Raw genomic sequence first — 24,110 nt, forward strand, 5'->3', positions numbered from 1 at the left:
GAAAGCTGTCATAACAGAGCCAACACAAACATATGAATCAAATCTGAGAAGAAAGAATTCTGAAAACTGGGATGAAAGTAGAGTGCCGGGGTCGAGAATCGTCACAGTATCGAAAAACAACACTGCAGTCCACACTTTTTATTTTCTTACACCCCTATGTAAAATCAGAGCTTAAAATCTCAGATGAACAATTTATTGTGACAAATCATAGACTGAAAAAAGGTACAGTACAAAAATACAAACCTTTATCTTCTTCACTATTTTATTCTCCTCCTCATCGTCAGTTTCTGGGAATTCATAGGTTTTGATTTTATGCTCCTGGATTTCTCGCATTATCTGTGATATGAGTGACAGAACATACAATAAGCATAGAAAAAAAAAAGAAGAAAGTGTTAGGAAAGCGAGAACTCATTTTTTTATCACTTTATAGGTCAGACATTAACACACAAAAAAAATAGTTTAATTCACAAAACACAGCTTTAACTGTACTCTAACTCTACTGTCCTTGAGCAAAAACGTGTTGAGGGCAGTGAGTTTGCTGCAGTGCCGCTTGTTCTGCGTCGCGTTTAAAGTTGTAGGGGTGACAAAGGGCAAAATCACACAGCTCTGTTCAAACAGGTCAGTCAATAATACACTGAGAGGAAATTGGGCACTTAGCCATACACACACTTCCCTGCATTCTGGTGAACACTCTAATAAAATAGCCTGATTGTTTACTGATGTTGGGACAGTCTTACACATACACAGCCACACAGCAGGGGAGACAGTTATATTAGGGATGTTATGCTCTATACACACATAATGTGAATTCTAACTTAAGTTATTAAAATCAGTGCACTGTTATGTTTGATCTTTTGTGTTCTTAAATGTACAGCATCCAGTGGCTCATAACCATCACTGACTTTGCTGTTTCGGCCTGTTTAAGGTCATGCCACAGCATCTCAATCTGATTTAATCAAAGCCACTCCAAAATCTTAATTTGTTTTTTTGAGAAATTCAGAAGTGGATTCTTTTGTTTATGTTCTTCAGATCACTGTCGTGCTGCACTGTCTTGTTGGTTTATCAATAACACTTATCACTGTTATTATGATCTAAATGAACAGATCTGCTGTTGTACCAGAAGTTCTAACACAACAACCACATTATTACCTAGGCCCTAAACTGAAAATTAGGGTTACAATAATTAGGGATAAACAGAGAACTAAAGAAGAGCAAGCACTCCGACATATCATCTGATGAGAAATATGCATACATAGTAAAGTTGGACACACTTATTTGCACACACACACCTGCTTCTTGAACTGTTGGCATTCCTCTGGAGTCATTGTGTCAGCTTTGGCAATGAGTGGAATGATGTTCACTTTTTCATGTAACCGTTTCATAAACTCAATATCCAGTGGCTTCAGTCTGAAAGTACAAAAACAACAGACTTTTAGAGACAGAGAGAGAAACAAATGATACTGAAATGCAGTCAGTCATCAAACTGATTGATAAATGTAGTGTCTAAGGTTCACCTGATGACCAATGCAGCTAACAAGTAACAAGACATAGCTGGTTGACAACATATCCCCCCCCTCTGCTTAGCCTAAATGTAAACTTGACTTTTTACTACCATTCTGCTGTTTGGCTGCTCTCACACTGCAGCTGCTCAGCGCTGCAGTAATAAACTCGCATCTGCAGTGAGGAGGCACAGTGCCCATAAAGACTAGAAGCTTCTCTCAGTCCTGCTTTTAACCTACAGAAATATTCACCTATAACTCTAACTTATGTGATGCAGCTATTTTAAAAATGATTAAAAAAAGCCATTCAGTTGCGCTTATATTTAATTATGTTATAACACTCCCTCTTGTGTATTAATGCTTACATCCCCCTACAAGGTAAGGTAATACATGTAGAGAGATGTAAGGCAATTCTAGGTCTGATTCAAGCTGTTGTATTTGCACAACTGTCAAAGAGGACATATGGAAACCTGGTCACCATTCACAGTCCAGAGCCACTCTGTCATGCTGGATACAGAGGTGGCCAGTGTGTGTGTGTGTGTGTGTGTGTGTGTCCAGCTGTGTGTGTCCAGCTAAAACGTGAAGCACTTAGTCAGCGCTGAACTCGAGCCAAAATGACACACAGAGGACGGAACAAATACTCTAATGTCTTTCCTGTTCTCTGCGTCCTACAGACAAGCAAGAGGAACGGAACCATTACAGTAATGTTTTCCTTGTTCTCTGAGCCCTTCCCTCCCTGTGTGTGTGTATATAAAGACAGCATGTTGTTGTCCAGTAGAGTGAGGGATGGGTGGAGGCCTGAAGCTTCTAAACTCCTCTACAGGATCTGTCTGCTCTTCAGCTTTAAGAGGGTCAGCTGGTGTGTTTCAGCTCGTTAGGCGCAGGCATGGGTTTTAGATTCCGACTGATGTCTGCCAAAATCACATAATTCACAGCCCTGCGCTTATCTTAGATGCTGAGTCGAGACAGAAGGGAGGCCTGGAGGGGCTAAAAGAAGACATTCAGCTAAAGCAGTTAAGATGGGAGTTCTAAAAGAGATTTATGATACGGCCCAGTTCTGCCCTGCGCTCTCAAAACTACTGCTTTGACTTAAAAAAAGTGCAAAGTAATGAATATTAACAACACAAAAAGACTGAATTTGCTTCAATCTGAGAGCAAACATCTGCAAAACAAAAAAACAGCAAAGCAGCTTAAAGTCAGCCAAGTTCAACTAGAACCAGTAACTATGAAGAACAGTTACTATGAAACTATGGAAAAGAATAGTTTCCATTTGCAATACAATGTGAACAGTCTGATCAGCACAACTGCAAAACCAGGTTTCTATTGTCTACAGATTCTTTGCACTTATGCCTGAAGTCCACATGTTGGTTTTTGTACCAAAAAAGGTCATAATTCATATATATATATCTCTGTTCTAATCTCTGGCTGTCCTGTGCTATGTTAAAAGTCCAGTCTGAATTATTCCCTATAACTTCAGCGTGATAAGGCGAAGCTTAGCATCTGTAGGTGGGATAGAAAGATATGCAGAAATCATTTTTCCATGACATCACAAGAGCTGTAAACTCTAAACGGGCTATTTTTGCACCTTATTTTTTCATATGTGTGCAAGTATGTGTACTAGAGCCAACTAGCCAAATTTCTATAAAAGAGAGTACATTTGAGATTTCCATTATATAGACTCTTGGAAAGCACTGACTGAAGCTTTGGCTGGCTTTAACATAAGAAAGCTCTGAGAGCTACGTAAGAACATAGGCATAAGAATGTGAGAAGTCAAAAAGTTTAAGAGAAACACATTGCATTCATGGAAGTAAGTTAACATGGTGAATGAAAGTTACTGCCATTTTCATGTGGGGATAATTTAGGAAAATTATATTCCTTTTTCATTACAGAAGAAATTGTTCCAACTAGTCTGGTAAAAGCTATAAATATTTGTGTGCATGTACGGGAAGGCTGAGGTGTAATACTCACCCGTGTCCAGAGGGAGCAATGAAGTACAGGCAGCAGTGAACTCTATTGTCGGGCATCTGTCGTCTGTTGACTCGCGACTCTGCATTGAGGTAATCCTCAAACTTACTATCAATGTGATCGATCACCGGCTGCCAGCTAAAAACAAACAACCAATACCAGTTTAGTGGAAGCAATAGATTTTGTGTTTATGGATTGTGTGGTTTCCAACATATAATGGATCTGACTTGCTGAGCCAGGTTTTGAGCCTCCTATGAACATCCTAAACATACCGTATTTTACGCACTATAAAAGGCGCACTTAAAGCAGCACTAGGTAGGATCTTTTTAAAGAAGTAAAATTACAGCTTGAAACTCACTGCAGCGCTGCATTGAGGTGTAATAGGAGGAATAGCGGTGCTCTCGTGTCTGTGCCGGAGCTCCTCTGAGCTCAAACCAGACTCTGTAAGTTTTCCTAGGTGGCCGCGAGCAAAGCTTGCAAAAACTGCGACCTGCTTTCCGACCTTTAGTTCGAACAGTTCTACAAGGACTCCTGGTTCAAACTAACATACAGACACTCTGTCAGAAGCTGGAAAGAGACCGAATATGTCTGTGAAAGCCAGAAAACGAGAAAGAGAAACTAATCTGCCTGAAACATTTGGTTTATGTACCAAAGCTCTTTGGTACATAAACCAAAGAGCTTTGATCACCCAAATTAACAGTTTTCAGTAGAGAAATCTGTGTAAATTAACATCCAGTGCTCGTTTGACTTTAGAAGAAAGTCTTTATTTATTATAGTTTTGTTTACTTAGATTAGTTTAGCTTTACTTAACTTAGTTAGCTACCCCCCACCACGACCCAGCGGCAAGACCTGCTGAATTAAAAGTACCTTTACTTATTTACTCTTAATACTAAGTGCATTATAAACACAATTCACACCAAATTATTCTGAATTAATACTATTAAAAAAATTCTAGAAAAAATATGTCAGATTAGAGATTTGCATCCGTGCCTCACTCACACATCTACCTTACACTATTACTGTTAACAGGCAACAGTGCTTACCAGTTACTGTTGTCTACAGCATCCCCGAACCCAGGTGTGTCCACGATGGTCAGCAACAACTGCACTCCGCCCTCCTTTACCAACACCTTTGACTGCTCCACCTGATCAGAGAACAAGAAACAACTTGATTTAGAATAAAAATCGTTTTCATTTTAAACAGAGTTACATCACACAAACTCAGAATTACAGAAGGGACGTTTTAGAGATGGAACACCGCCAGGATATCTAGTTGGATGATCTAGTTTACTTAAATGGCAACTATAATCATTTAAAGCTAATACAAATTTGAGGTATTTAACAATATGTTAAGAAATAAAGACCAGTATGTAAGGGGGTAAAGTGTGGAACACTGAAGCTGCCCTCATTCTTCAACCCAAGTCTTTGGACCCTTACAGAGAGAATGTAGTCAGGATGACAGCCAATCACATGTGACGAGTGACTGAATTTAAGCTTTTGCACACAAGTGGGTAACAGTGTCTCTACAGGTAATCAGAAGACCTTCAGACACATTTTCAGAGATTCAGAGTACTGGTGTTTATGTCTCAGATACAGTAACGGTGTAAATTACCAAGACAAGTTGTAATATTATCAATGTCATCAGTCGGAGTAATGTGCTAAATTAACTTATTAAATTCTAACTGTCTGTATGTAGGTCCAGATGTAAATTCCTTACTACAAAACTAACAGCAGCTCACAGCTGATTCTTTTCAGCAGATACTGACAATTTACAACAGTCACTGAGTAATTCATAGTAGATACTGAACAATTTATGCTGAGTATTTCATAGTAAATACTGAATCATTTATACTAAAAACTCAAAATAGGTTCTGAATAATCTATACTAAGAAGTATAGATGAAGTAGAAACAGATTAATTTATACTGTGACATTAATAAGATACTAAATAATTAATGTAGTTCCAAAATGAAAGGCAAAAACAATTGTTGCCATCAGTGAAAACTTCATAGGGATGTTACACACTCCTCTAAGTGTAGTTCCAGTGCTTGAACCTCAACACTGTTATATTCAGATACTCCAAGAAGAGCATCTGCAGTGAGAAGCTGCCAGGCCATATTTGAGTTTAACCTCAGCTAAAACAGGCCCTGATCTTCCAGTCAGCCAGGCAGCAGGAAAGTACATGTGAGGCCTGGGGGTAAGACTGGAGGCTTTGGGCTGTAATGGTTTCTGAGGGAGCTACACCCAGTGCACACCAGATTTTACAGCCAGAAGAACAGTTCTTGGAGGTGTGTATATCATATTAATATAACAATTTCTCTTTTGTTTGAGAGTCAGTATATTTTCTTCTGTCATTGTATAGAATTAGTGTACACATTAGAAGGTAGTGATAAGCAATAATAGTAGTAGATTCATTTTAATTAATGGAGTTGTACAGAGGGACTAGTCGTAAAATCAAGCATTAACTTTTTGTGACTTCACTTCTTTTATTATAAGAAACATCAGTACAAAAACATTACCCATCATTTTTGCTCTATAGTGCTGCACTGCGGTTGGACCCCTTGATTACCACCTGGACTGCATTTCAAATCTGACAGAAAACTACTGAAAAACGTTGAAACCTCCACGTTCACAAAATGTGGCTTATGGTAGCATTTTATGACAATCTTTGATTTTTTTGTCTATAAAAATTGAACGGTATGTAAGCGCTGTTTTGGGAATCACGCCTAAATGTGACAAACTTCCATTTATGGTTACAGTTTAGTGTTTGGACAACACACTTTTATTTTGAAAGAAGTCCTTGGTCACCAAAGTTCTAAACATCTTCAAAATAAAAATAAATTGGGTTCTCTCTCTCTCTCTCTCTGCTGTTGATAGTAAGTGAGCAGACAAACCTCTGCAGTCTGGAGTCTGCAGTCTGGAGTCTGGCAGCATTGTACCAAATCTGACAAGTTATTGGTTACCATACAGAATTATACAACCACTGTCGAATTCACTCGTTAAACAAGAATCATGCCTAGAAGACGCCTAATGAAATGCCTAATTTAAAAACAAATGAAACTAAAACTGACCTGGATGAACAATAACACACATTTTACACTAGGGGTGGGCAATATGGCCATAAATTAATATGATATTTCATGGTGTTGTCGCGTTAATGATACTCTATGCAATATGAAAACACTAAATAAAAAATAAATAAATAAATAAAATAAAAAATTCAAGAATACACTACTGCAACAATATGAAAATGAAATATTATTGCAAATGACCAAAGGATATGGCACACCCCTAACTGAGATATAAAAAAAATACTGTTTTTGAGATTTGTAACGGAAGTCAATGATCTAGAATGTCATGATACTAATAATACACTCCAAATATCTCCATATATCCAGGATTAAAGTAAAATGAATGATACTGGACAGATATAATCCGTCTCTAGTAGAAATATAATGGGAATGAGAACAGTTTGAATTTTTCTTTTGCTGGTAAACAGCAAAAAATGTAGTACCCTGATGGGATAATAAGGGATGGGTGATATAGCACAATATTTTAGGGTATTATATCGTTCACGATATTCAAAAATGTTGGCAATATTATTGCGTACAATGAGATATGGCACACCCCTACTGAGGATTTAAAAAAAAAAAAAAAAGCATTACCTTTTTGAGACTTCACTTCTTTTATTATAAGTAAGATTAGTACAAAAACATTACCCATCATTTGTGCTCTATAGTGCTGCACTGTGATTGGGCCCCTAGATTACCACCTGGACTGCATTTCAAATCTGCCAGAAAGTTTAAACATCTACATTCACAAAATGTGGCATATTTTAGCTTTAATGACAATCTTCAATTTAATTGGTCCATAAGAATTAAACTCTCTTAGCTCTGTTTTGCTGTGTTTGTAAACGATTGGGAATCGTGCTGAAATGTGACCTTGACATTTATGGTTCTATACATTTTTCACCGAAGTTCTATACATTTATAATAAATATAAAACAGAATATTTTTGCTTCTTAGCTTCTCTCTCTCTTTTTCTGCTGTTGACACTAAGTAAAACAGTCAAATCCCTGCAGTTGGGTCAGACAATTTTTCCAAATCTGACAAAAGTTATTGATTATCAAACAAATTATACAACCACTGTCAAATTCACTTGTTAAGCAAGAATCACCAGATGCCTAATAAAAGTCTCAATCAAAAACACACAAAACTTAAACTGACCTGGATGAACAGTTACGCACTCTGGACCCACATTAGGGTTTGCATTAGGCATTGAGAAACATCCCAGCTGCTTAAATTCCATTGAAGAAAAAAAAGAAAATAAATAGGGCTGAACAGGACGAGAGCACTGAGGCGGGGACTCCACAGACAGAATTGCTCAATCAGTCAATTATGAGAGGAGGAATGCTTTTGTAGAGCAGCGTGGTGACCCACACACACACCTCCTCACACCTGTGCCTGTGTTGGGCCAGAGCAGGTGACCCCGAATCCATCAGAGCCACTCCTCCACTGCTCATACCTCACATTCCACCTCTGTCCTTCACCAGCATTCAAAAACATGCATCACCCCACACACACGCATCACTCTGACTCCTGACCTTCAACTTCAAACTATAAACTGATCTGAGTGAATTTCTGCACAGCCAGTATGAGTGAGCAGCGCAATGTAAACCGCAAATGTATATAATATACCGTTATCTGTAAACATGGACAGCATTTGAGACTAAACTCAGGCTTGTGAAAAACTTCTGCTGCTGCTACTGTTTGCAGTTGTGACGCACTTTAGCCCATAGTGTCAGAAACCACATCTAGACTTTTAGAAATGACTGCATGCTTAGGCCAACCTTGTTAGGTTTTTCAGTTAGCACAATGCTAATTGTTGAGGTGCAAGTTTTCTTTAGCTTCATAATACTAATTCAAATCTAAAGAACTTCAGACACTAATCATCACTGCCAATGCAGAGTTGACCCCACAATTTTCTCTCTCATCACAAATGCAGGCAGTCATTCAGTCAGTCAGTCACTGTTGAAGTATATGCGCCAGGTCCATATCTTCAAGTGAAACACAATCAGGCATAGTCTAGTCACTACATTATTATTTTCTATGCTCAAATATTGTGTCTTCTAAATTGACCTACATTATCTGACATAATATTACAGGGTAAAAAGTCCAGCTTTTTTATTGGCTTTAAATGGGAGAATTCTTTGAATGATAATCATCCCTCTTCAGAGACAAAGACATGTTTATCCACAGGACATCTTTGATGAGGTCTTGACTCTAAGCGCCAGAGGAAGTAAAACCACACAAGAACTCAGTAATGGTTCTGAACTACTGATTCACAGCATGGCGTCTTCATTCTTTGGTTCTGGCACACGTCTGTTTAAACCACAATAATGGCTCTTAAAAACGCACCAGTGCAGCTAATATTATCACAACAATATGAAGACTTTTACTATTTAATTCAAATTTATATTAATTTATATTTATTTTAGATATTTATATATATAAGCATTTTACTTTACACATAATAAAAGCCGCAAGTAAAAGCTTGCTTTTATAGAGAAAAAAAATAATAAAAAATAAAAATCACATATTATTTTTAGATAAAAGGTCAATGTAAAATATATAAATTAAATGAAATATAATTAAAGTGCCAGTTTATATTTTTTGTTTCTGAACTGAAAGCAGAAGCATTTCTAAGTGGAGCAGAGATAAAATATTGTGTTTAATGGTATCAGTTTGCTGAAATGACCATTCCAGCTAAGCCTAAAATATTTATTGCAAAAACTGGGGTGTTCTTCTGGCCACGTCACGCATCTTTACATACTTACCTCACATTTACAGCCTCTAAAAGAAAATCCGGCTCAGTTTTACTGAACCCAAACGGCTGGTGGAGCAATGGAAACTTCAGAAGGAGAAACTCAAAGCTCAGTAGCTCATTCACTTATAGTAAAACTAATGTGTGTAATTAAAGTAAAGTTTTTGACTGAGCGCACTCACTCTCTCTGACTAAACAGAACCTGGAATCAGATTGATGAAATGAAATTACCCATTCCACCAGATAGGGTCCTAAATCCCAAAACTTAGAGATATCAGCTTTAAATATAAATATAAAAAATAAAGATTAAACCTTTTTCCTTTTAGAATATCAAATAATATTTACGAGAAACAGTGACTACGGTGTTATAACTGTTTACATGAATCGTTTGGGTCAGTTCATGTTCTAATGGGCTGTGAAAGCTTTTATGGTTGGTTGTGTGGGCTGCAAGGGTGCAAAAGGTGAATAGACTGTAATGCACTACAGGAAGTGTAGAGTGTGATATGGCTGGCTTTTAGTCTTTCACTGCACAAAAAAATAAGTAATAAAATAAAAATAATGGACTGTCTTTGAGCTAGATATGTATGATGACCTTGATATTGGCAGATAATTACTTTGTGTTGTGACACTGGACTGAATAAAAATAATAATTTTGCTGTGTTTATAACAGTACACTAATGAAATGCTGAGAAATATAAATGGTATTTCTGGAATGTTTATGCATGGTCACTGGCAGATCTGTGCATTAAAAATATTAGAAATTAACACAAAGAAAGTGTAAGAGATATACATAGTCAATTCTTTATATGATAGCAACCAGGTCAATCAATTATTGAAGCAAACATTATTCATCCACTGAAATCTAATATGAGGGAAGGGCAGTGTCTCCATGGCTGAGAAGATAAACCGATTTTCTGCTGCTTTTGCTGCACTGTGTGCACATGGAAGTGGCTGGTTTTCATTAGCTTTAGTTCATAGCGCTGGGCTCCGTCACATTCCTTTCACTGTAGAAACAATGACACTAAAACTTCTGCAATAACTTCAGATCTAAACAGCTTTAAGTCTCTCAGAAAGCTGAGAAAGAGCAAATGATCCTATTCTTTTATGAGAAACATATTCAGTTTACTTTGGTTTAATTTAAAGGGGACATATTTGCAGTTTTCCCCTTTTACCCCAAATTAAGTTGATCAGCATAGATACTACTGTATGTGTGGAGTCTGAACTAATTCATTTTGCATCTGAGCTATAATGCTAATGCAGCCCAGAAGTAATAAAAGTAAATAGCTCAACAACTAGCATTTGGTGCTAACTGCATGCCGTAATCATCACAAACAAACCTCAGTGTGTAAAAGTGTTCAGAAATGCTGTTGTAATATGACCTCAAATCAATATCACAATTAGCAGTTCATAAATAACTTTAAATCGATTAAAATTAATAAAGGAATATTTAATGAATGACTGCCCATTCTTAAGTTTAGAGTAATCTCTAATTGACTGTTTTTGTCTGTTTGCATCATTCAGTGCTATCCATAAACATGGATTAAAAGTCAAAACTATTGTTTTAAGAGCTGTAATACATTTGCGCTGTTTATAAGATACCATTTAGCCATACAATGTCAGAAACCACATTCTGTCTGAAGTCATTTTTTGCTTTATCAAAATTTTGGATGTAGGAAATCTTGTGCTTACTTTATATTAGCCTATTTATTTTATTTTATATGCCACTTCAAAACTCTTATTTTCTCTTTTGTTGTCTTTGTCTGCTGCATTATTTTACTTTGTGTTAGCTCTTTGAGGTATGGCTTTATGTGCATAGTATTTTAGATGCAAGATATTCCTCCTACACAACAATATCGAGTTGAGATTAGTTTCCACATCACTATTTGAGGCAAGTGTGAGCTTATTGGCACAGGTGGTTTTTATGAGGATTTTATATACCAGATCCCCTAAAATACCCTGTGCTCTGAAAGCAGCCTCTTATGGACTTGACCTGGAATCTGTTAAAAACATCTCTCTGCTAAGCTGCAGCTGCAGGCAGTAGACAGCAGAGTGGGGAACTCTACAGTTCAATCTGATATACTTTTACTGAGGGCTTAAGATGCCTCATGTGGAGGTAAGCCACTTTTAATAGTTTAAAGAAAAATCAAAGCAGAACATGACAAGATAAACTGGGGCAGGATGAAAACAGAGGCGCATCGTCCACTTATAGGATTACAGGAGCTTTCCCTGCACAAAGAGGAATCACAATCACAGACAGGGAAAGGGAGGAGTGTGCGATAGCAGACTACAGGTGCTGGTCAACGAATTAGAATAATTTGAAATAGTGCAATCATGAAATTCTTTGAATGCATTTTTTGTGCAGAAAGCAAATCAGGTGTTCACCGCACCTGTCCTACTCGTTAGACTAATCACAGAACTCGTTACCTGGAAAAAAATTTGCTCAGCTGAGCTTTCCAAAAGGCCCATTTAGGCCATTTAACTGTGACACTGTTGTTTTATTGAATTAGAATAATGGAGAAACCGTTTCATTGAATTAGAATAAATGCTCGAATTTTTGTTTTCTGTGAAGAGTGTTCACTGTGCAGTATAAAGTCAGGGTTGAGTAGAATTTCTAAGTTGTAAAATCAATCATGGTTAAGCAGCGCGACCTCTCAACCGGAATAGTGGCTCAAATTCAAGCCCTTCGCCAACAAGGCTTGACCCAAACTAAAATTGCTGAGCAGCTCGGCATCAGCCAGTCTTCCGTCTGCAAAGCTCTCAAGAAAAACTGCAGCAAGCGCACCAACTGTTCCGGCGTCCGAAAAACTTCTGCTCGCGACAACAAGCAGCTGAGAAAGATCGCAGTCAGCAACCGGTTCAAGTCCACTTCCGAGCTCACAGACTTGTGGAACAAGCAGACCGGCGCTGACGTCTCCAGATCAACCACTTACCGTCGTCTGCGCGAACTCGGCTTCAAATCTCGCGTTCCAGCAGTAAAACCGATGCTGAACAAGAAACAAATGGAGAAACGGCTGAAGTGGGCCAAAGAACACGGCGAGTGGACTGCTGAAGACTGGCAGAAAGTGGTCTTCAGTGACGAATCACGCTTCTGCATCTCCTTCGGTGACCAAGGTCCTCGTGTCTGGCGTCGTGGTGGCGAAACCTACAACCACGAGTGCGTGAAAAGATCCGTCAAGTTTCCCCAGAGCGTTATGGTCTGGGGATGCATGTCCGCTCGAGGTGTAGGGAAACTCTGCTTCCTCAAGAAGACTGTCAATGCTGCCGTATATCAAGATGTTCTGGAAACGTTCCTGATTCCGACTGTTGAGGAACAGTTCGGCGAAGAAGACTTCATATTTCAACAGGATCATGCACCGGCTCATGCGGCAAAGTCGACCAAAGATTGGTTCACTAAAAAACAGCTTGAAGTTTTGGCATGGCCGGCCAACTCGCCTGACCTCAATGTCATTGAAAACCTTTGGGCCATCGTCAAGCGGAAAATTTGCGTCAGAAAGCCTACTACGCTGGACCAACTGAAGCAGAACATCGCCACTGCCTGGGAAGCTGTGAGTGCGGAAACTTGCGACAAGCTGGTCAAATCGATGCCGCGGAGACTTCAGGCAGTCATACAAGCCAAGGGGGCAGCCACAAAATACTGAGAAAGTGATGATTGTAATTATAATAAAAATTATTCTAATTCAATGAAACAGTTTCTCCATTATTCTAATTCAATAAAACAACAGTGTCACAGTTAAATGGCCTAAATGGGCCTTTTGGAAAGCTCAGCTGAGCAAATTTTTTTCCAGGTAACGAGTTCTGTGATTAGTCTAACGAGTAGGACAGGTGCGGTGAACACCTGATTTGCTTTCTGCACAAAAAATGCATTCAAAGAATTTCATGATTGCACTATTTCAAATTATTCTAATTCGTTGACCAGCACCTGTACATACAACTTGGGCACAAAAACACATCTTAAGCTCATCATAAGCTATAATTCTACAGCTATCATTTCGGGAAAAAATTAAGTAGCTATTGTTTAGTGCTGTATGAAGTTAAGCAGTGTTAAAGATAAATGTACCTAATGACTTTTTACATGAATTTGTTTTTAGGTTTTAAATATTTCATAAACAACACATAAGTCACAGTGGATGTCCAATATTATAGAATTTATGGATTATTATGTAATAAAAACTTTACCTATGTGCACAAAATTACAGCAACAATTCTGGAACAAATTCTGGAAGTCTAATGTAGCTTAAAAAAGGAAGTATTACAGTTCTATTCCCTGTGTTTTACCTATTAATTAAACTACTAATTAAGACACAGACTACTTTTTGAGTAAGAGGGGAAAATAATAATTGTATCTATTATTTAACACTTAGGAAACAAGTCTAAAAGACTTTAAAACTTTCACATTATGCATCAACATAAAAAAACCAAAGCATTTAAACATTAAAAACTCTTTCAACATATTAGTGTAAACACTAGGACATATCTGGAAATACACCAAGAACATTCCACAGGGAGCTGTTGGAAGGGTCTGAATGAAGCAGACTGAGGTAAAAATATGACCATGTGTTTCTTCATCACACTGAGGTGTGGAGAAAGACGGCGTGTGTGGACACGCAGGACGCCAGGCTGTGCTATTAGCAAACTATGCTGGAAAACCAGAATAGAACTAGCTTCTATTCAGGCTTCTGGCTTCAAGTAACCCTAAGGCCAAAATGAAGGTCCTCATAATTACTTAACACCACTTGATGCTCATTTAATAGAGTCATGGATAGTGTCTACCTGGATGTAGTGGAAAAGGGAGAGAGAGAGAAATTTTATAGAACATCTCTCCAATTTTTAAGCACATGAGTGGACAGATCATTGCAGCCAATGGCGTGGCTAACATTTAAATTTTAGATAAAATAATTAAATTAAATTGCAGCAAATTCACATATTCTAAAAGCAAGCATCACAGCATGGCTGCAACAGCAGCATAGTGACCCCAAACATACCTCAATATCCACAAAGGACTTCATCAAGAGGCAAAAGCTGAAGGTTTGACTGTCTAAGTATTTTAGTAACTTATAGAAGTTCTGCAAGAATTCCCTCCCATGCATATCATGGATACCAAGTTAAATTCAGAACACTTACAGCACTAAATAACTAAATAACATTAAACCGTAAAGTAACTGCATACATTATATCACTGCCATTAGGCTATTTTATATAACCAATTTTTATTGCATTAAAATGTCATTACATTAAAACTCACGGTTCTTCGTATTTATATGTATTTTCTTTGACTCACCTGGTTTAAACAAAACAAAAAAAATAATATTAATAATAAAAATACCAAAGTATATATTTATGGACAGTGACCTTCACTGTTTACAGTGTGCTGTCAAAACGCAACTCATCTTGAGGGGTTGCTAAGATCCACTGACCTATAGTGCAGTAGGTTCAACATGTTCTGACCACATGCACCATATTCATACAGAGACATAAAAAGGTTAGATAGTTGCTGTGCCAATTAATATTAAACATCCTAATTAATATTAAATAAATAAATGAGAGCACTTAGAGTTTCTTTGATTTTACCAAACTGAAAACCTATAAAATATAATTAAGAGGAAGATGGATGATCACAAGCTGAACTGTGTGGATTTTTTCAGGAGTGGCATAAAGTTACCCAAAAGCAGTGTGTAAGACTGGTGGAGAACATGCTAAGATGCATGAAACCTGATTAAAAACCAGGGTTATTCCACCAAATATTGATTTCTAAACTCTCTTAACTCTTAAAACTTTGATTATGAACTTGTTTTCTCTACATTATTTGAGGTCTGAAAGCTCTGATTTTTTTTTGGTATTTCAGCCATTTCTCATTTTCTGCAAATAAATGCTCTAAATTACAATATTTTTATTTGGAATTTGGGAGAAAGGTTGTCCGTATTTTATAGAATAAAACAACAAATGTTCATTTTACTCTAAATAGCAAAATAAGAGAAACTGATTCAGAAACTGAAGAAGTGGCCTCTCATTATTTTCCAGATCAGTATAGTTGCACTTTCCAAGTTCATGCCTTAAGAGTTAAAGACACCTGCACCACTTTGGCTGCACACCTGTAGATGTTCTACAGCTGGAGTATGTTAACAAGGCCAAAACTATTCTTCATTGCTCGTCAGTGACTCACTGAGAATGGGTGTGTGACCAAGCCCATAAACCACTTCTCACATTCTGCCCACCTGACTGTCTAACACAGAAAATGCCTGTGCGATGACATAATGATGATCAGACTGATCCAGACAATTTCATCACTATGAAATCATGCTCTTCCTAGCCAACAGAAACCGAGCTTCATAAATCTTCCAAACAAATTACAAATAGATCACAATATTTAAAAAAAAACTGCAACTGAAATTTTAAATATCCAATACCGAACAGATTTCTTTGATCAAAAAATATGAAATAATACTTCAATTTAAGGAATAAATAAAATAAAATAAGCATATTGATTAATCTAGATACATTTTAAGGACAAATGTATTGGGACACCTAACACCATTAAAAATAAAGGGTATATATTAAAAAAAAAAACCTGTCTACTCAAAAGCATGTCAAGATGATTAATGATCACCATGGTATGTCATCCTAACCTCAGTAAAAAAGTATGTTGTATGGTGCAACATTATTCGCAGTTCTACTGCTCCACAGCTCAATGCTGAGGGGCTTTATACCTCTTGCACCCCCCTAGCATAACATATGGTGCCAATAGGTGCATTTATTAGAAGTTGTGTCCAAAATAATTAGGAAAAAGTACTTTTTCTTGTGCTAGGCTTGCTAATCCAATTAAATGTTTTCATGCTGCATCAAATCTGTCCCAGAGGAATTGGGACCAAAACAGAGACAGACACCACTAGCTGTGCGATGCTATCCCATCTAAAAGAAGCACGAGCATTGTCCGATAGAACAGTCTTTATCACATCCTCGATCGGGTCAGGAAACGGTGTGTTTGAGCTCGGCATACGCCCAGCCCAAGGGTTCAGATACTCGTTCATCTCTCAGGCTGCTTACAGCTCTCCTGTCTTCTCTATACCACAATAAAGAGAGAAGCCAAATCATTCAACAACAGAACACAGCACTAAAGAACAAGTGAAGCGCTCAGGCATTGCGTTCTGGTCAGTAAACTCACAGACAACTGCAGCCATGCAGAAAGTACAGGACCAGCCTCATTAGCTTTAGTTCAACTCATTTGTCTGGGAATCTCTGAACAACACTGGGATTAAATGTCAGGGGCAGGAGTCTCTAAAGTCTCTCATGTGTATGTGCAGAACATTTTAATAAGCGCTAAATGAAAGCTTCATATTTATTAATTTCTGTGTGTATTTATATTCGCTGTTCCCTGGTCATGAGTAAACAGGGTTGTAAGTCACTGTGATTCAACTATAAAAACAGAACATATATTTAATATATTAGACTTTAATATATTAGATTTTAGCAGGGATGGTACAGAAACATTTACACTACCGTATGCCTGGCTAAGCTGTGTCTGGTGAGTCTCTTATTCTGAACCAGTACTGATATAGTAAAGCCACTCTGCTGAAGTGCAGCTTTATACAGGAGTTTCAGTTTAGTTCTCCAGCACTAAAGCTGGAGCAGTATTAGCATTAGCCGCTAACCAGAGACGAGTATATATCAGCCTGTATTCTGCTGCTAACCTCGGCTAGCACTGCTGAAGCAGCATTAGCATTAGTCTCCAACCATGCTAAGCTCTAACTCCTTCACCATTCAGAGGGGAGTATAACAAGGGGCAAGTTTATATACATATAAAAAAAAGTTACATAGGACAAAGCACTACCTAATATTGCACTGGTTTAATGGAACACTCGGGGTTCCTCAGTGTAGCATCGGGTGGCATTTACTAGGGCTAACCACGGCTAGCGCTAGCGGTTAGCTGCTAATGCTGCTTGGTGGAAATCTGGAAATTTAAGCTTCCTGTTAATAAACGCTAGCGCTTGACTCACCCAAATAAAAAGTTTTCAGGAGATAAATAGATTTAGACGTATATATTTTTTATTAATAATTATATCGTATGATAAATGTAATGTAACTGTGACGAGTATTATACAGTAGGCTAGTTGTGATTTAAAATTTACTACTGTGTTGTGGGCAGTAGCCGTGAAATCATCGTGGTTAGTACTGTTTGTGAGCTAACTGTAATAAGACACGATTAGTACTAAATAGTGAAGTAGCTGTGATGTAATTGTAAAGAGAGACTTAATCAAGGAGGCAGAAGTAGTAAGACTGTAAAAAGAGAACTCAAATCTTTTTTATTTTATTAGCTTTGGTTTTAAAATAAAGAAAAGAAAAGAAAGTTACAATATGTAATTGTGTGTTTACGTTCAACATTTCGGTCAACGTTTTTTTTTTTTTTTTTTTTTTTTTTAACTATTGCCCAAAACAAATGTGCAAAACCAGTTGAAAGGAAGATGAATTGCTGTAAGAAAATTATAATGACACCTTAATAAGAGAGGTTTGTGGTTAACCAAGTATCCATTCATTAGCACTTTTTATTATTCATATTTCTCACATTTACAATGAGCTGGTGCTAGTTCAGGCAGGAACATTATGAAAATGCATCTTAGCCTCCATTTAATCACTCTTTCTATCTATCTGTTTTCATCCCATTCCACTCTGTGCACGCAAACCCAGCTACTTTCAATCTGCCCAAAGCCAATTGGATGAAACTTGGCAATGCCATTGTCCAAGGAGGGAGTCACTTCACGCCCAATTCCTCATCTGTCAACACAATCATAAAGCTAGTTTCTCTTTCTCTCTCCCTCTGCCCATTTCAACAACAAAATCAAAGCTTTTTTTGGACATCACCCTTATATAAACGCGCTGTAGTATCACACAGGGCTCTGCAAGCTGCTGCAGTACAGTGTGCCAGGAGCATGTTTGCTCATGCTCGAAAGTGTGTAAGCAGAGCACCCGAAGACTCCATTCCGTTTATAAAACAAACTGCTTCTAAATTCTGACGCTGTTTATACAGGGATGCGCACAACGGGGATGCAAGTAGTCTGTTGGCCAATACAGGTGGTAGAATGTGTATAATTATAGGAGTAATCATCAGGTGCACAGAGACATTTATATACTTTCACGGTTTGGCTGTTTTATAAACAGGATTGTAAAATGAAGACAGTTTTGGTCATATTTGTGAGAAAGTACGTGTATTATATTAAACTGTGTTAATCATAAGAGAGTGCTACAATATGAGCAAGACCTTAAAAAGAAAAAAGAAACAACTAAATGAGTTTATGTTGGAAAGATGTTTTTTATAATGTAGAACTGTCACATGTTGCTGATGCTAGTTAGTTGTTAGCTGTGCTAGCTGAAGTTAGATAGATGTTATTCTCTCTGGATGTAATTAGAAAAATATTAACTACTCCAGCTGAAGTTAGCTAGATGTTAACTACTCCTTATTAGCCAGACACTAACTGCTATAGCTGATTTAGGCTAAATTTAGTAGGATGTTAACCATTTGCTGATGTTGGCTTGATGTAAACTACTCTAGATGACATTAGCTAAATGTTATCAGCTCATAGTTGCTTGTTAACTATTCTAAATGACATTAGAGACATGTTAACTACCGGAACTCCTGCTAACTTTAGCTAATTTAAGGTTGCTGTTATTGACTTGGTCATGGACAAAAGATCTGTCAAAATCAACTGAGTTTTGAATTTTTTTTTAATACTGGTGCGCAACACCTTTAGCTATCATTTTAAGAGCCAAAGATTCCTTAAAGAAACAATCAGTAATAAACGTGAGAAAATGTGTGAAACGGATACAGGAGTCCAATTTCCAAACATTGGATTGAGTTTTCTGCCCAATATCCAAAATATCCAACTCTACTATGCTAGTGGTGGTGGTTAAATTCCGCAGCTATGGTTAGCAACCTTACTGAAGACCAGTGATTACCTGTTCAGCAGAAAAATTGCCAGCTTGCCTGTTTCCATGGCCGCAGAACACTGTTTGTATGCTGCTGCCTATAATCGGACAACCCTGAGTGTGGAAATGGGGCTGGGGGAAATGGGGCAATGGGCGGTTTTGAAGGCTAAATAGTTCAAATACGAAAACACTGGCTTAAGCTCTGCTGTCAAGAGCTGCCAGGGCTTAAACTTGATATATGTTTCCTTAATATCTGAATATTCATCCTGATCAGGTTAGGAGTATACAACAGAAAATATAATATATAATTGGTCCTTTAACTAGCAGTTTACTGCACTGGACAGCTACATTAGGTTGTTCAACTACTTGTGGCCGGTTCAATAATTCAAGTAGTTTGATTAACACACAAAGAAGAACAATGATCTAACAAAATGAATAAATACAATTTTTTTTTTCAAGTGCCGCAAAACAAATGCTTCTGAACCACAACAAAACTCCCACTTTTACTAATGGTTTAATGTGGACAGAAGCAAAATAATTACAAACAAACCAAAGCTACTTTCATGAAAGAGGAGGTTGTTACGTGACTGACAAGCTAGAAGAGGTGTGTGTGTGTGTGTTTGTGTACGCCAAAGTATTCACCATCCTTTTGCTCACCCACAGCTTCAATCAAAAGAGGTGCCAATCCTCTAAATGACTCACATAAAACATCATAATTACTGCTCTCAATGAACACTTCCAAACAGGCATGCGCGTGAGCACACACACACAGGCCTGAAATAGTCCACCCTGCTGGAGTGTGTGCTGGTGCCAGGACGCAGTGTGGGTAGATAGTGAATGCCATTCCCACCACACATCTCTCTCCCACACCACCACCTCCACACAGTCTGCTGACAGCCTCCGGCTACAGCACATTACAGAGGACGGGCTTGCATCAACTGGCCTCTGAATATGCAACACACACATATCCCACATACTACACACACACACACACACATGCACACACTGCTGCCCTAAACAACTTTCTGCTCTTCATTACAAATCTCCCCCCTCAACAGAAACACTGCTGAACATCACTGGTGAATAACTGAGTGGAGAACACTCACGAGTTGGAAAGCATTCAAGATTTATATTCACCAGAGGAAGAGTGCCAAATAGTTTTTATACATCTTGAATCATTTACGAACCAATAACTGTAACGCTTCCCTCAAGCCTGTAGGAGCTTCTGGGGCTCATTCTCTTTAAGGGCTTTGTGGAAGTTGAGCTGGATCTGAGCAGAAATGCTTTGGGCTCTATTACAAACACTTTGAGCTCTATTTACTCAACTTTCTGCATCTATGGTGATGCATTTAGAATGCTGGCTTTGGAATAAAAAAAAGCTTTAAAAACGCTCTGTAATTCAGAATGTTAATTTATCTGCCTCGTGTATCCTGCCTATATTTGGTACTTTGGTCATGCTGTTAACGCAATGCATAAGCAAAGTGCTGTACACACAATAACCATAGAAGTAGTGCAGGCACTCAGAAGCACCAAAATAAAGAAAAGTTTCCAGAAATGGCTACCTGCATCTGTATAATGTGTCCTTGCTTCTGAGACAAGTGACAGTGCTTAGCAAATGCATACAGTAGCACATTAAGCACACTGTATGTACAGTGACTTGCAAAAGTATTTATACTTGACTGGGAAGGAGATTCACCTTCCAGCAAGACAATGACCCTAAACATACAGCCAGAGCTACAGTGGTTAAACAGTGATTTAGATCAAAATATATTTTGTGTTAGAATAGACTAATTCCATTAAGCATCTGTGGCAAGATGCGCAAAGCTAGTAGAGACACAATCCAAAAGACTTTCAGCTGTAACTGCAGCAAAAGGTAGCTATTATAAGAATTGATATAGAAGGCTGAATACTTTTACACATATTTTTTTTGTAAACCTTTTAGAAATTTCACAATTTCACAACTTCACAATTCATCTTTCACTTCAAATCTTAATCTAGGGTTACACATACAGGGATTGGACAATGAAACTGAAACACCTGGTTTCAGACCACAATAATTTATTGTCCCAACAGACAGTTCTGGTGAAAACAGGAGAGTTGAGTTGCACATTGAATTCTGCCGTGATTTTGGCAGCCGTGGTTTTATGTTTTTTGTATAAAGTCCGGGTTAGCACCCGAACATCCCTTTTAGACGGCTTTCTCTTACAGCGTTCACAGTTAATCCTGTTGGATGTGGTTGGTCCTTCTTGATGGTATGCTGACATTACCCTGGATACCGTGGCTCTTGATACATCACAAACACTTGCTGTCTTGGTCACAGATGCGCCAGCAAGACGTGCGCCAACAATTTGTCCTCTTTTGAACTCTGATATGTCACCCATAATGTTGTGTGCATTGCAATATTTTGAGCAAAACTGTGTTCTTACCCTGCTAATTGAACCTCACACTCTGCTCTTACTGGTGCAATGTGCAATTAATGAAGATTTTCCACCAGGCTGCTCCAGTTTAGCCCTAAAACCTCCCACACTAAAATGACAGGTGTTTCAGTTTCATTGTACAACCCCTGTATCCTTTGCATAGACAACCAGCTCTGTCTTAAATCATATCTTACATAATAAATTGTATTTTAATCTTTACTGCAAAACAACACACCAAAAAAACACCATGTGTGAAACACTTAACCCAAAGCAGGTCTCAGTTTGTGAACACTGCATGAAACCGAAAGTCTACAAGCTATATGCAGAGACCTTTGAACATATCAGAGGGGATTTGATAAATGACATCCTGCTGCTGCAGGGTTAAGCGAACAGCGGTGGTTCACACTGAGGTCAGGTGTAATTGGTTACCAGACTGATGTTAAAAAATTACATCAGCCAAGAGTTCAAATGCTGCATGTCAGGAGCAGTTAGAGCAGAAATGAGCAATGATCCCAGGCTGGATTCATGGATGTGTAAGCTTATAATAGAAATCAGATTAGAGCAGTAGAATAGCCAACCTCGTGATCGACATCAGCTAAAATTTCTACTTGTGATTCTGATGTCCAAAAAGCCTTATTCATTCGATAGACAACAGCGCTTTTATACCCATCTTGAACAATACATAGAATCATTTATTTAACTATAATTAGTAGACAAACAAATAAAATACAATAAAAAGAAATCAAGAAAATAGGTGAAAAGGCTGTAATGTTTTTTTTTCCTTCTCCAGACCTCTAATAATTTATTACTAGCTGGTGTTGAACAGAAGAGGATAGGTTAGACCCATTTTTGAGTCTTGGGTTCTCTTAAGGTTTTCCTGCCATTGTTGTCATTGGCTTGCTCAGACTCGGATCTCAGTAAAGCTACTTTGGCAAGACATCTTGCAGCTTAAAAAGAGCAGTTGCTGTGTTATCACAGGTTGGTATCTCTATGGTTTGGTAGTGCTCTACAAAAAAAGCACCCAAAAATAAATGTAGCTCTTTCTGTTTACCCTCAGCTTCACAAAGACCTCTTGTTTGTGCTGCTGCAGGTTTCATTCCAATCATTACTAATGCACTCTTTTATTGAGTCTCTAATGCACTTCACTAAGTCATACAGTGAATGTGCTGCTTACATATACACATCAACAAAAAAGCAGAACCTACGCATCTAAATGTTTAAGACATTTAGGAACTAGACTTATTTTAAGTGGGCAGCAAGATGGTGGGATTCTATCTCCCAACATTAAAGAAAAAGAAAAAAAGGAGAGTTCCCTACTAACTGTATTAGTAAATGTAATCTAAGGGTGAATAATGGAGAAATCATACACCGATCAAATAATACAAATAAACTTAGAGTGACAAAAAAAAGCCGTATTCCACCTATTAGAAAGATTTAAGCAAATACTACAAGAAATCAAATATACATATAAAGAACATTTATCCTTATTGCTAAATGAAAGTCTGTCAGCATCAGTATGCAGAAAAACGACTACTAAAACTAAATTACCACGCAGTGTTGCACAAACACAACCTAAATGCGTAAATAAGTGTTTAAGGTGAAGTCCCAATACTGGAAACTGAAGCTGGTCAGCACTGCAGGAATCCAAAACAGTGAAAGTTATGTGAGCCAACTTCGGTGTTAATGTTTTTTTAGCAGCAAGGCCAGCTCCAAGTGAAGCATTCCCTATAACTCGAGGGAGACCTTTAGCATGAACCAGAGAGCGAATTTTATTACTCTTCTGAATAAACTGTTTTATATCAGTTCAATATTGGAAAACCACAGACTTGGCACGGAAGAAAAATAAAATAAAAGCCAGAAAGAACCGCTCTTAATCCAACACACAATTTAAAATGGACAGAAAAGAAATTACTGTTCCAGACTACAACAGCCTAAAGCAAGAAAGAGGAAAAACATCTGTGCGATTTTTCTAGGGAAAGAAGTGAAGGCTTACAGTACAGATCTGCTGCTGCTACTAGTGAAGTGTGACACCTGATAAGATCTGATAAGATCTGTTCAATGTAAAAAAACTCAGGGACTGAAAGTAATACAGGTTTAAAGAAACTAAAAATCATGACTACAGGATATACACTAATAAAGAGGGGTTTAATATGACCAAAATAAAAAAAGTAAGGATGGATCAATACACTTCTTTTACTATAGTTAGCATCAAACGGACAAGTTAATAAAAAAAAAAAAAAAGTATGAAAGGCAACGCCGCTTTACAAAACGAAATGGTTAATGTAATGGAATTAATGGTTATTTACCTGGTGTAAGGATACCTCATATACATGGAAACCCCTTGTAACTAGTAAAATAATCTACATCTAATCTATTGTCCAAAATAACATGGGCATTTCTTGTTGTGATCCTACAAGAGGTATTAACTGTGTGGTGAAGTAACAGATTACAAAAGTTAACAGTTTTGTCTAGTTTCTGATTTTTGAGCCATGG

General features: G+C 37.7%; 1 protein-coding gene across 1 annotated transcript in view; it reads right to left on the bottom strand.

Moving 5' to 3' along the window:
- Window positions 1–24,110, bottom strand: part of septin7a (septin 7a) — a 48,392-nt gene that overhangs the window by 16,868 nt on the left and 7,414 nt on the right. The window contains exons 4-7 of the mRNA XM_049475925.1: window positions 4,508–4,608; window positions 3,468–3,602; window positions 1,290–1,407; window positions 244–336 (exon numbers count right to left, since the gene is read on the bottom strand). Coding sequence (XP_049331882.1) covers window positions 244–336; window positions 1,290–1,407; window positions 3,468–3,602; window positions 4,508–4,608 — 447 coding nt within the window. The remainder of the gene's footprint in view (window positions 1–243; window positions 337–1,289; window positions 1,408–3,467; window positions 3,603–4,507; window positions 4,609–24,110) is intronic.

This window comes from Astyanax mexicanus, chromosome 3 (genome assembly GCF_023375975.1).
Source record: "Astyanax mexicanus isolate ESR-SI-001 chromosome 3, AstMex3_surface, whole genome shotgun sequence".
In the NCBI taxonomy this organism is placed as follows: Eukaryota; Metazoa; Chordata; class Actinopteri; order Characiformes; family Acestrorhamphidae; genus Astyanax; species Astyanax mexicanus.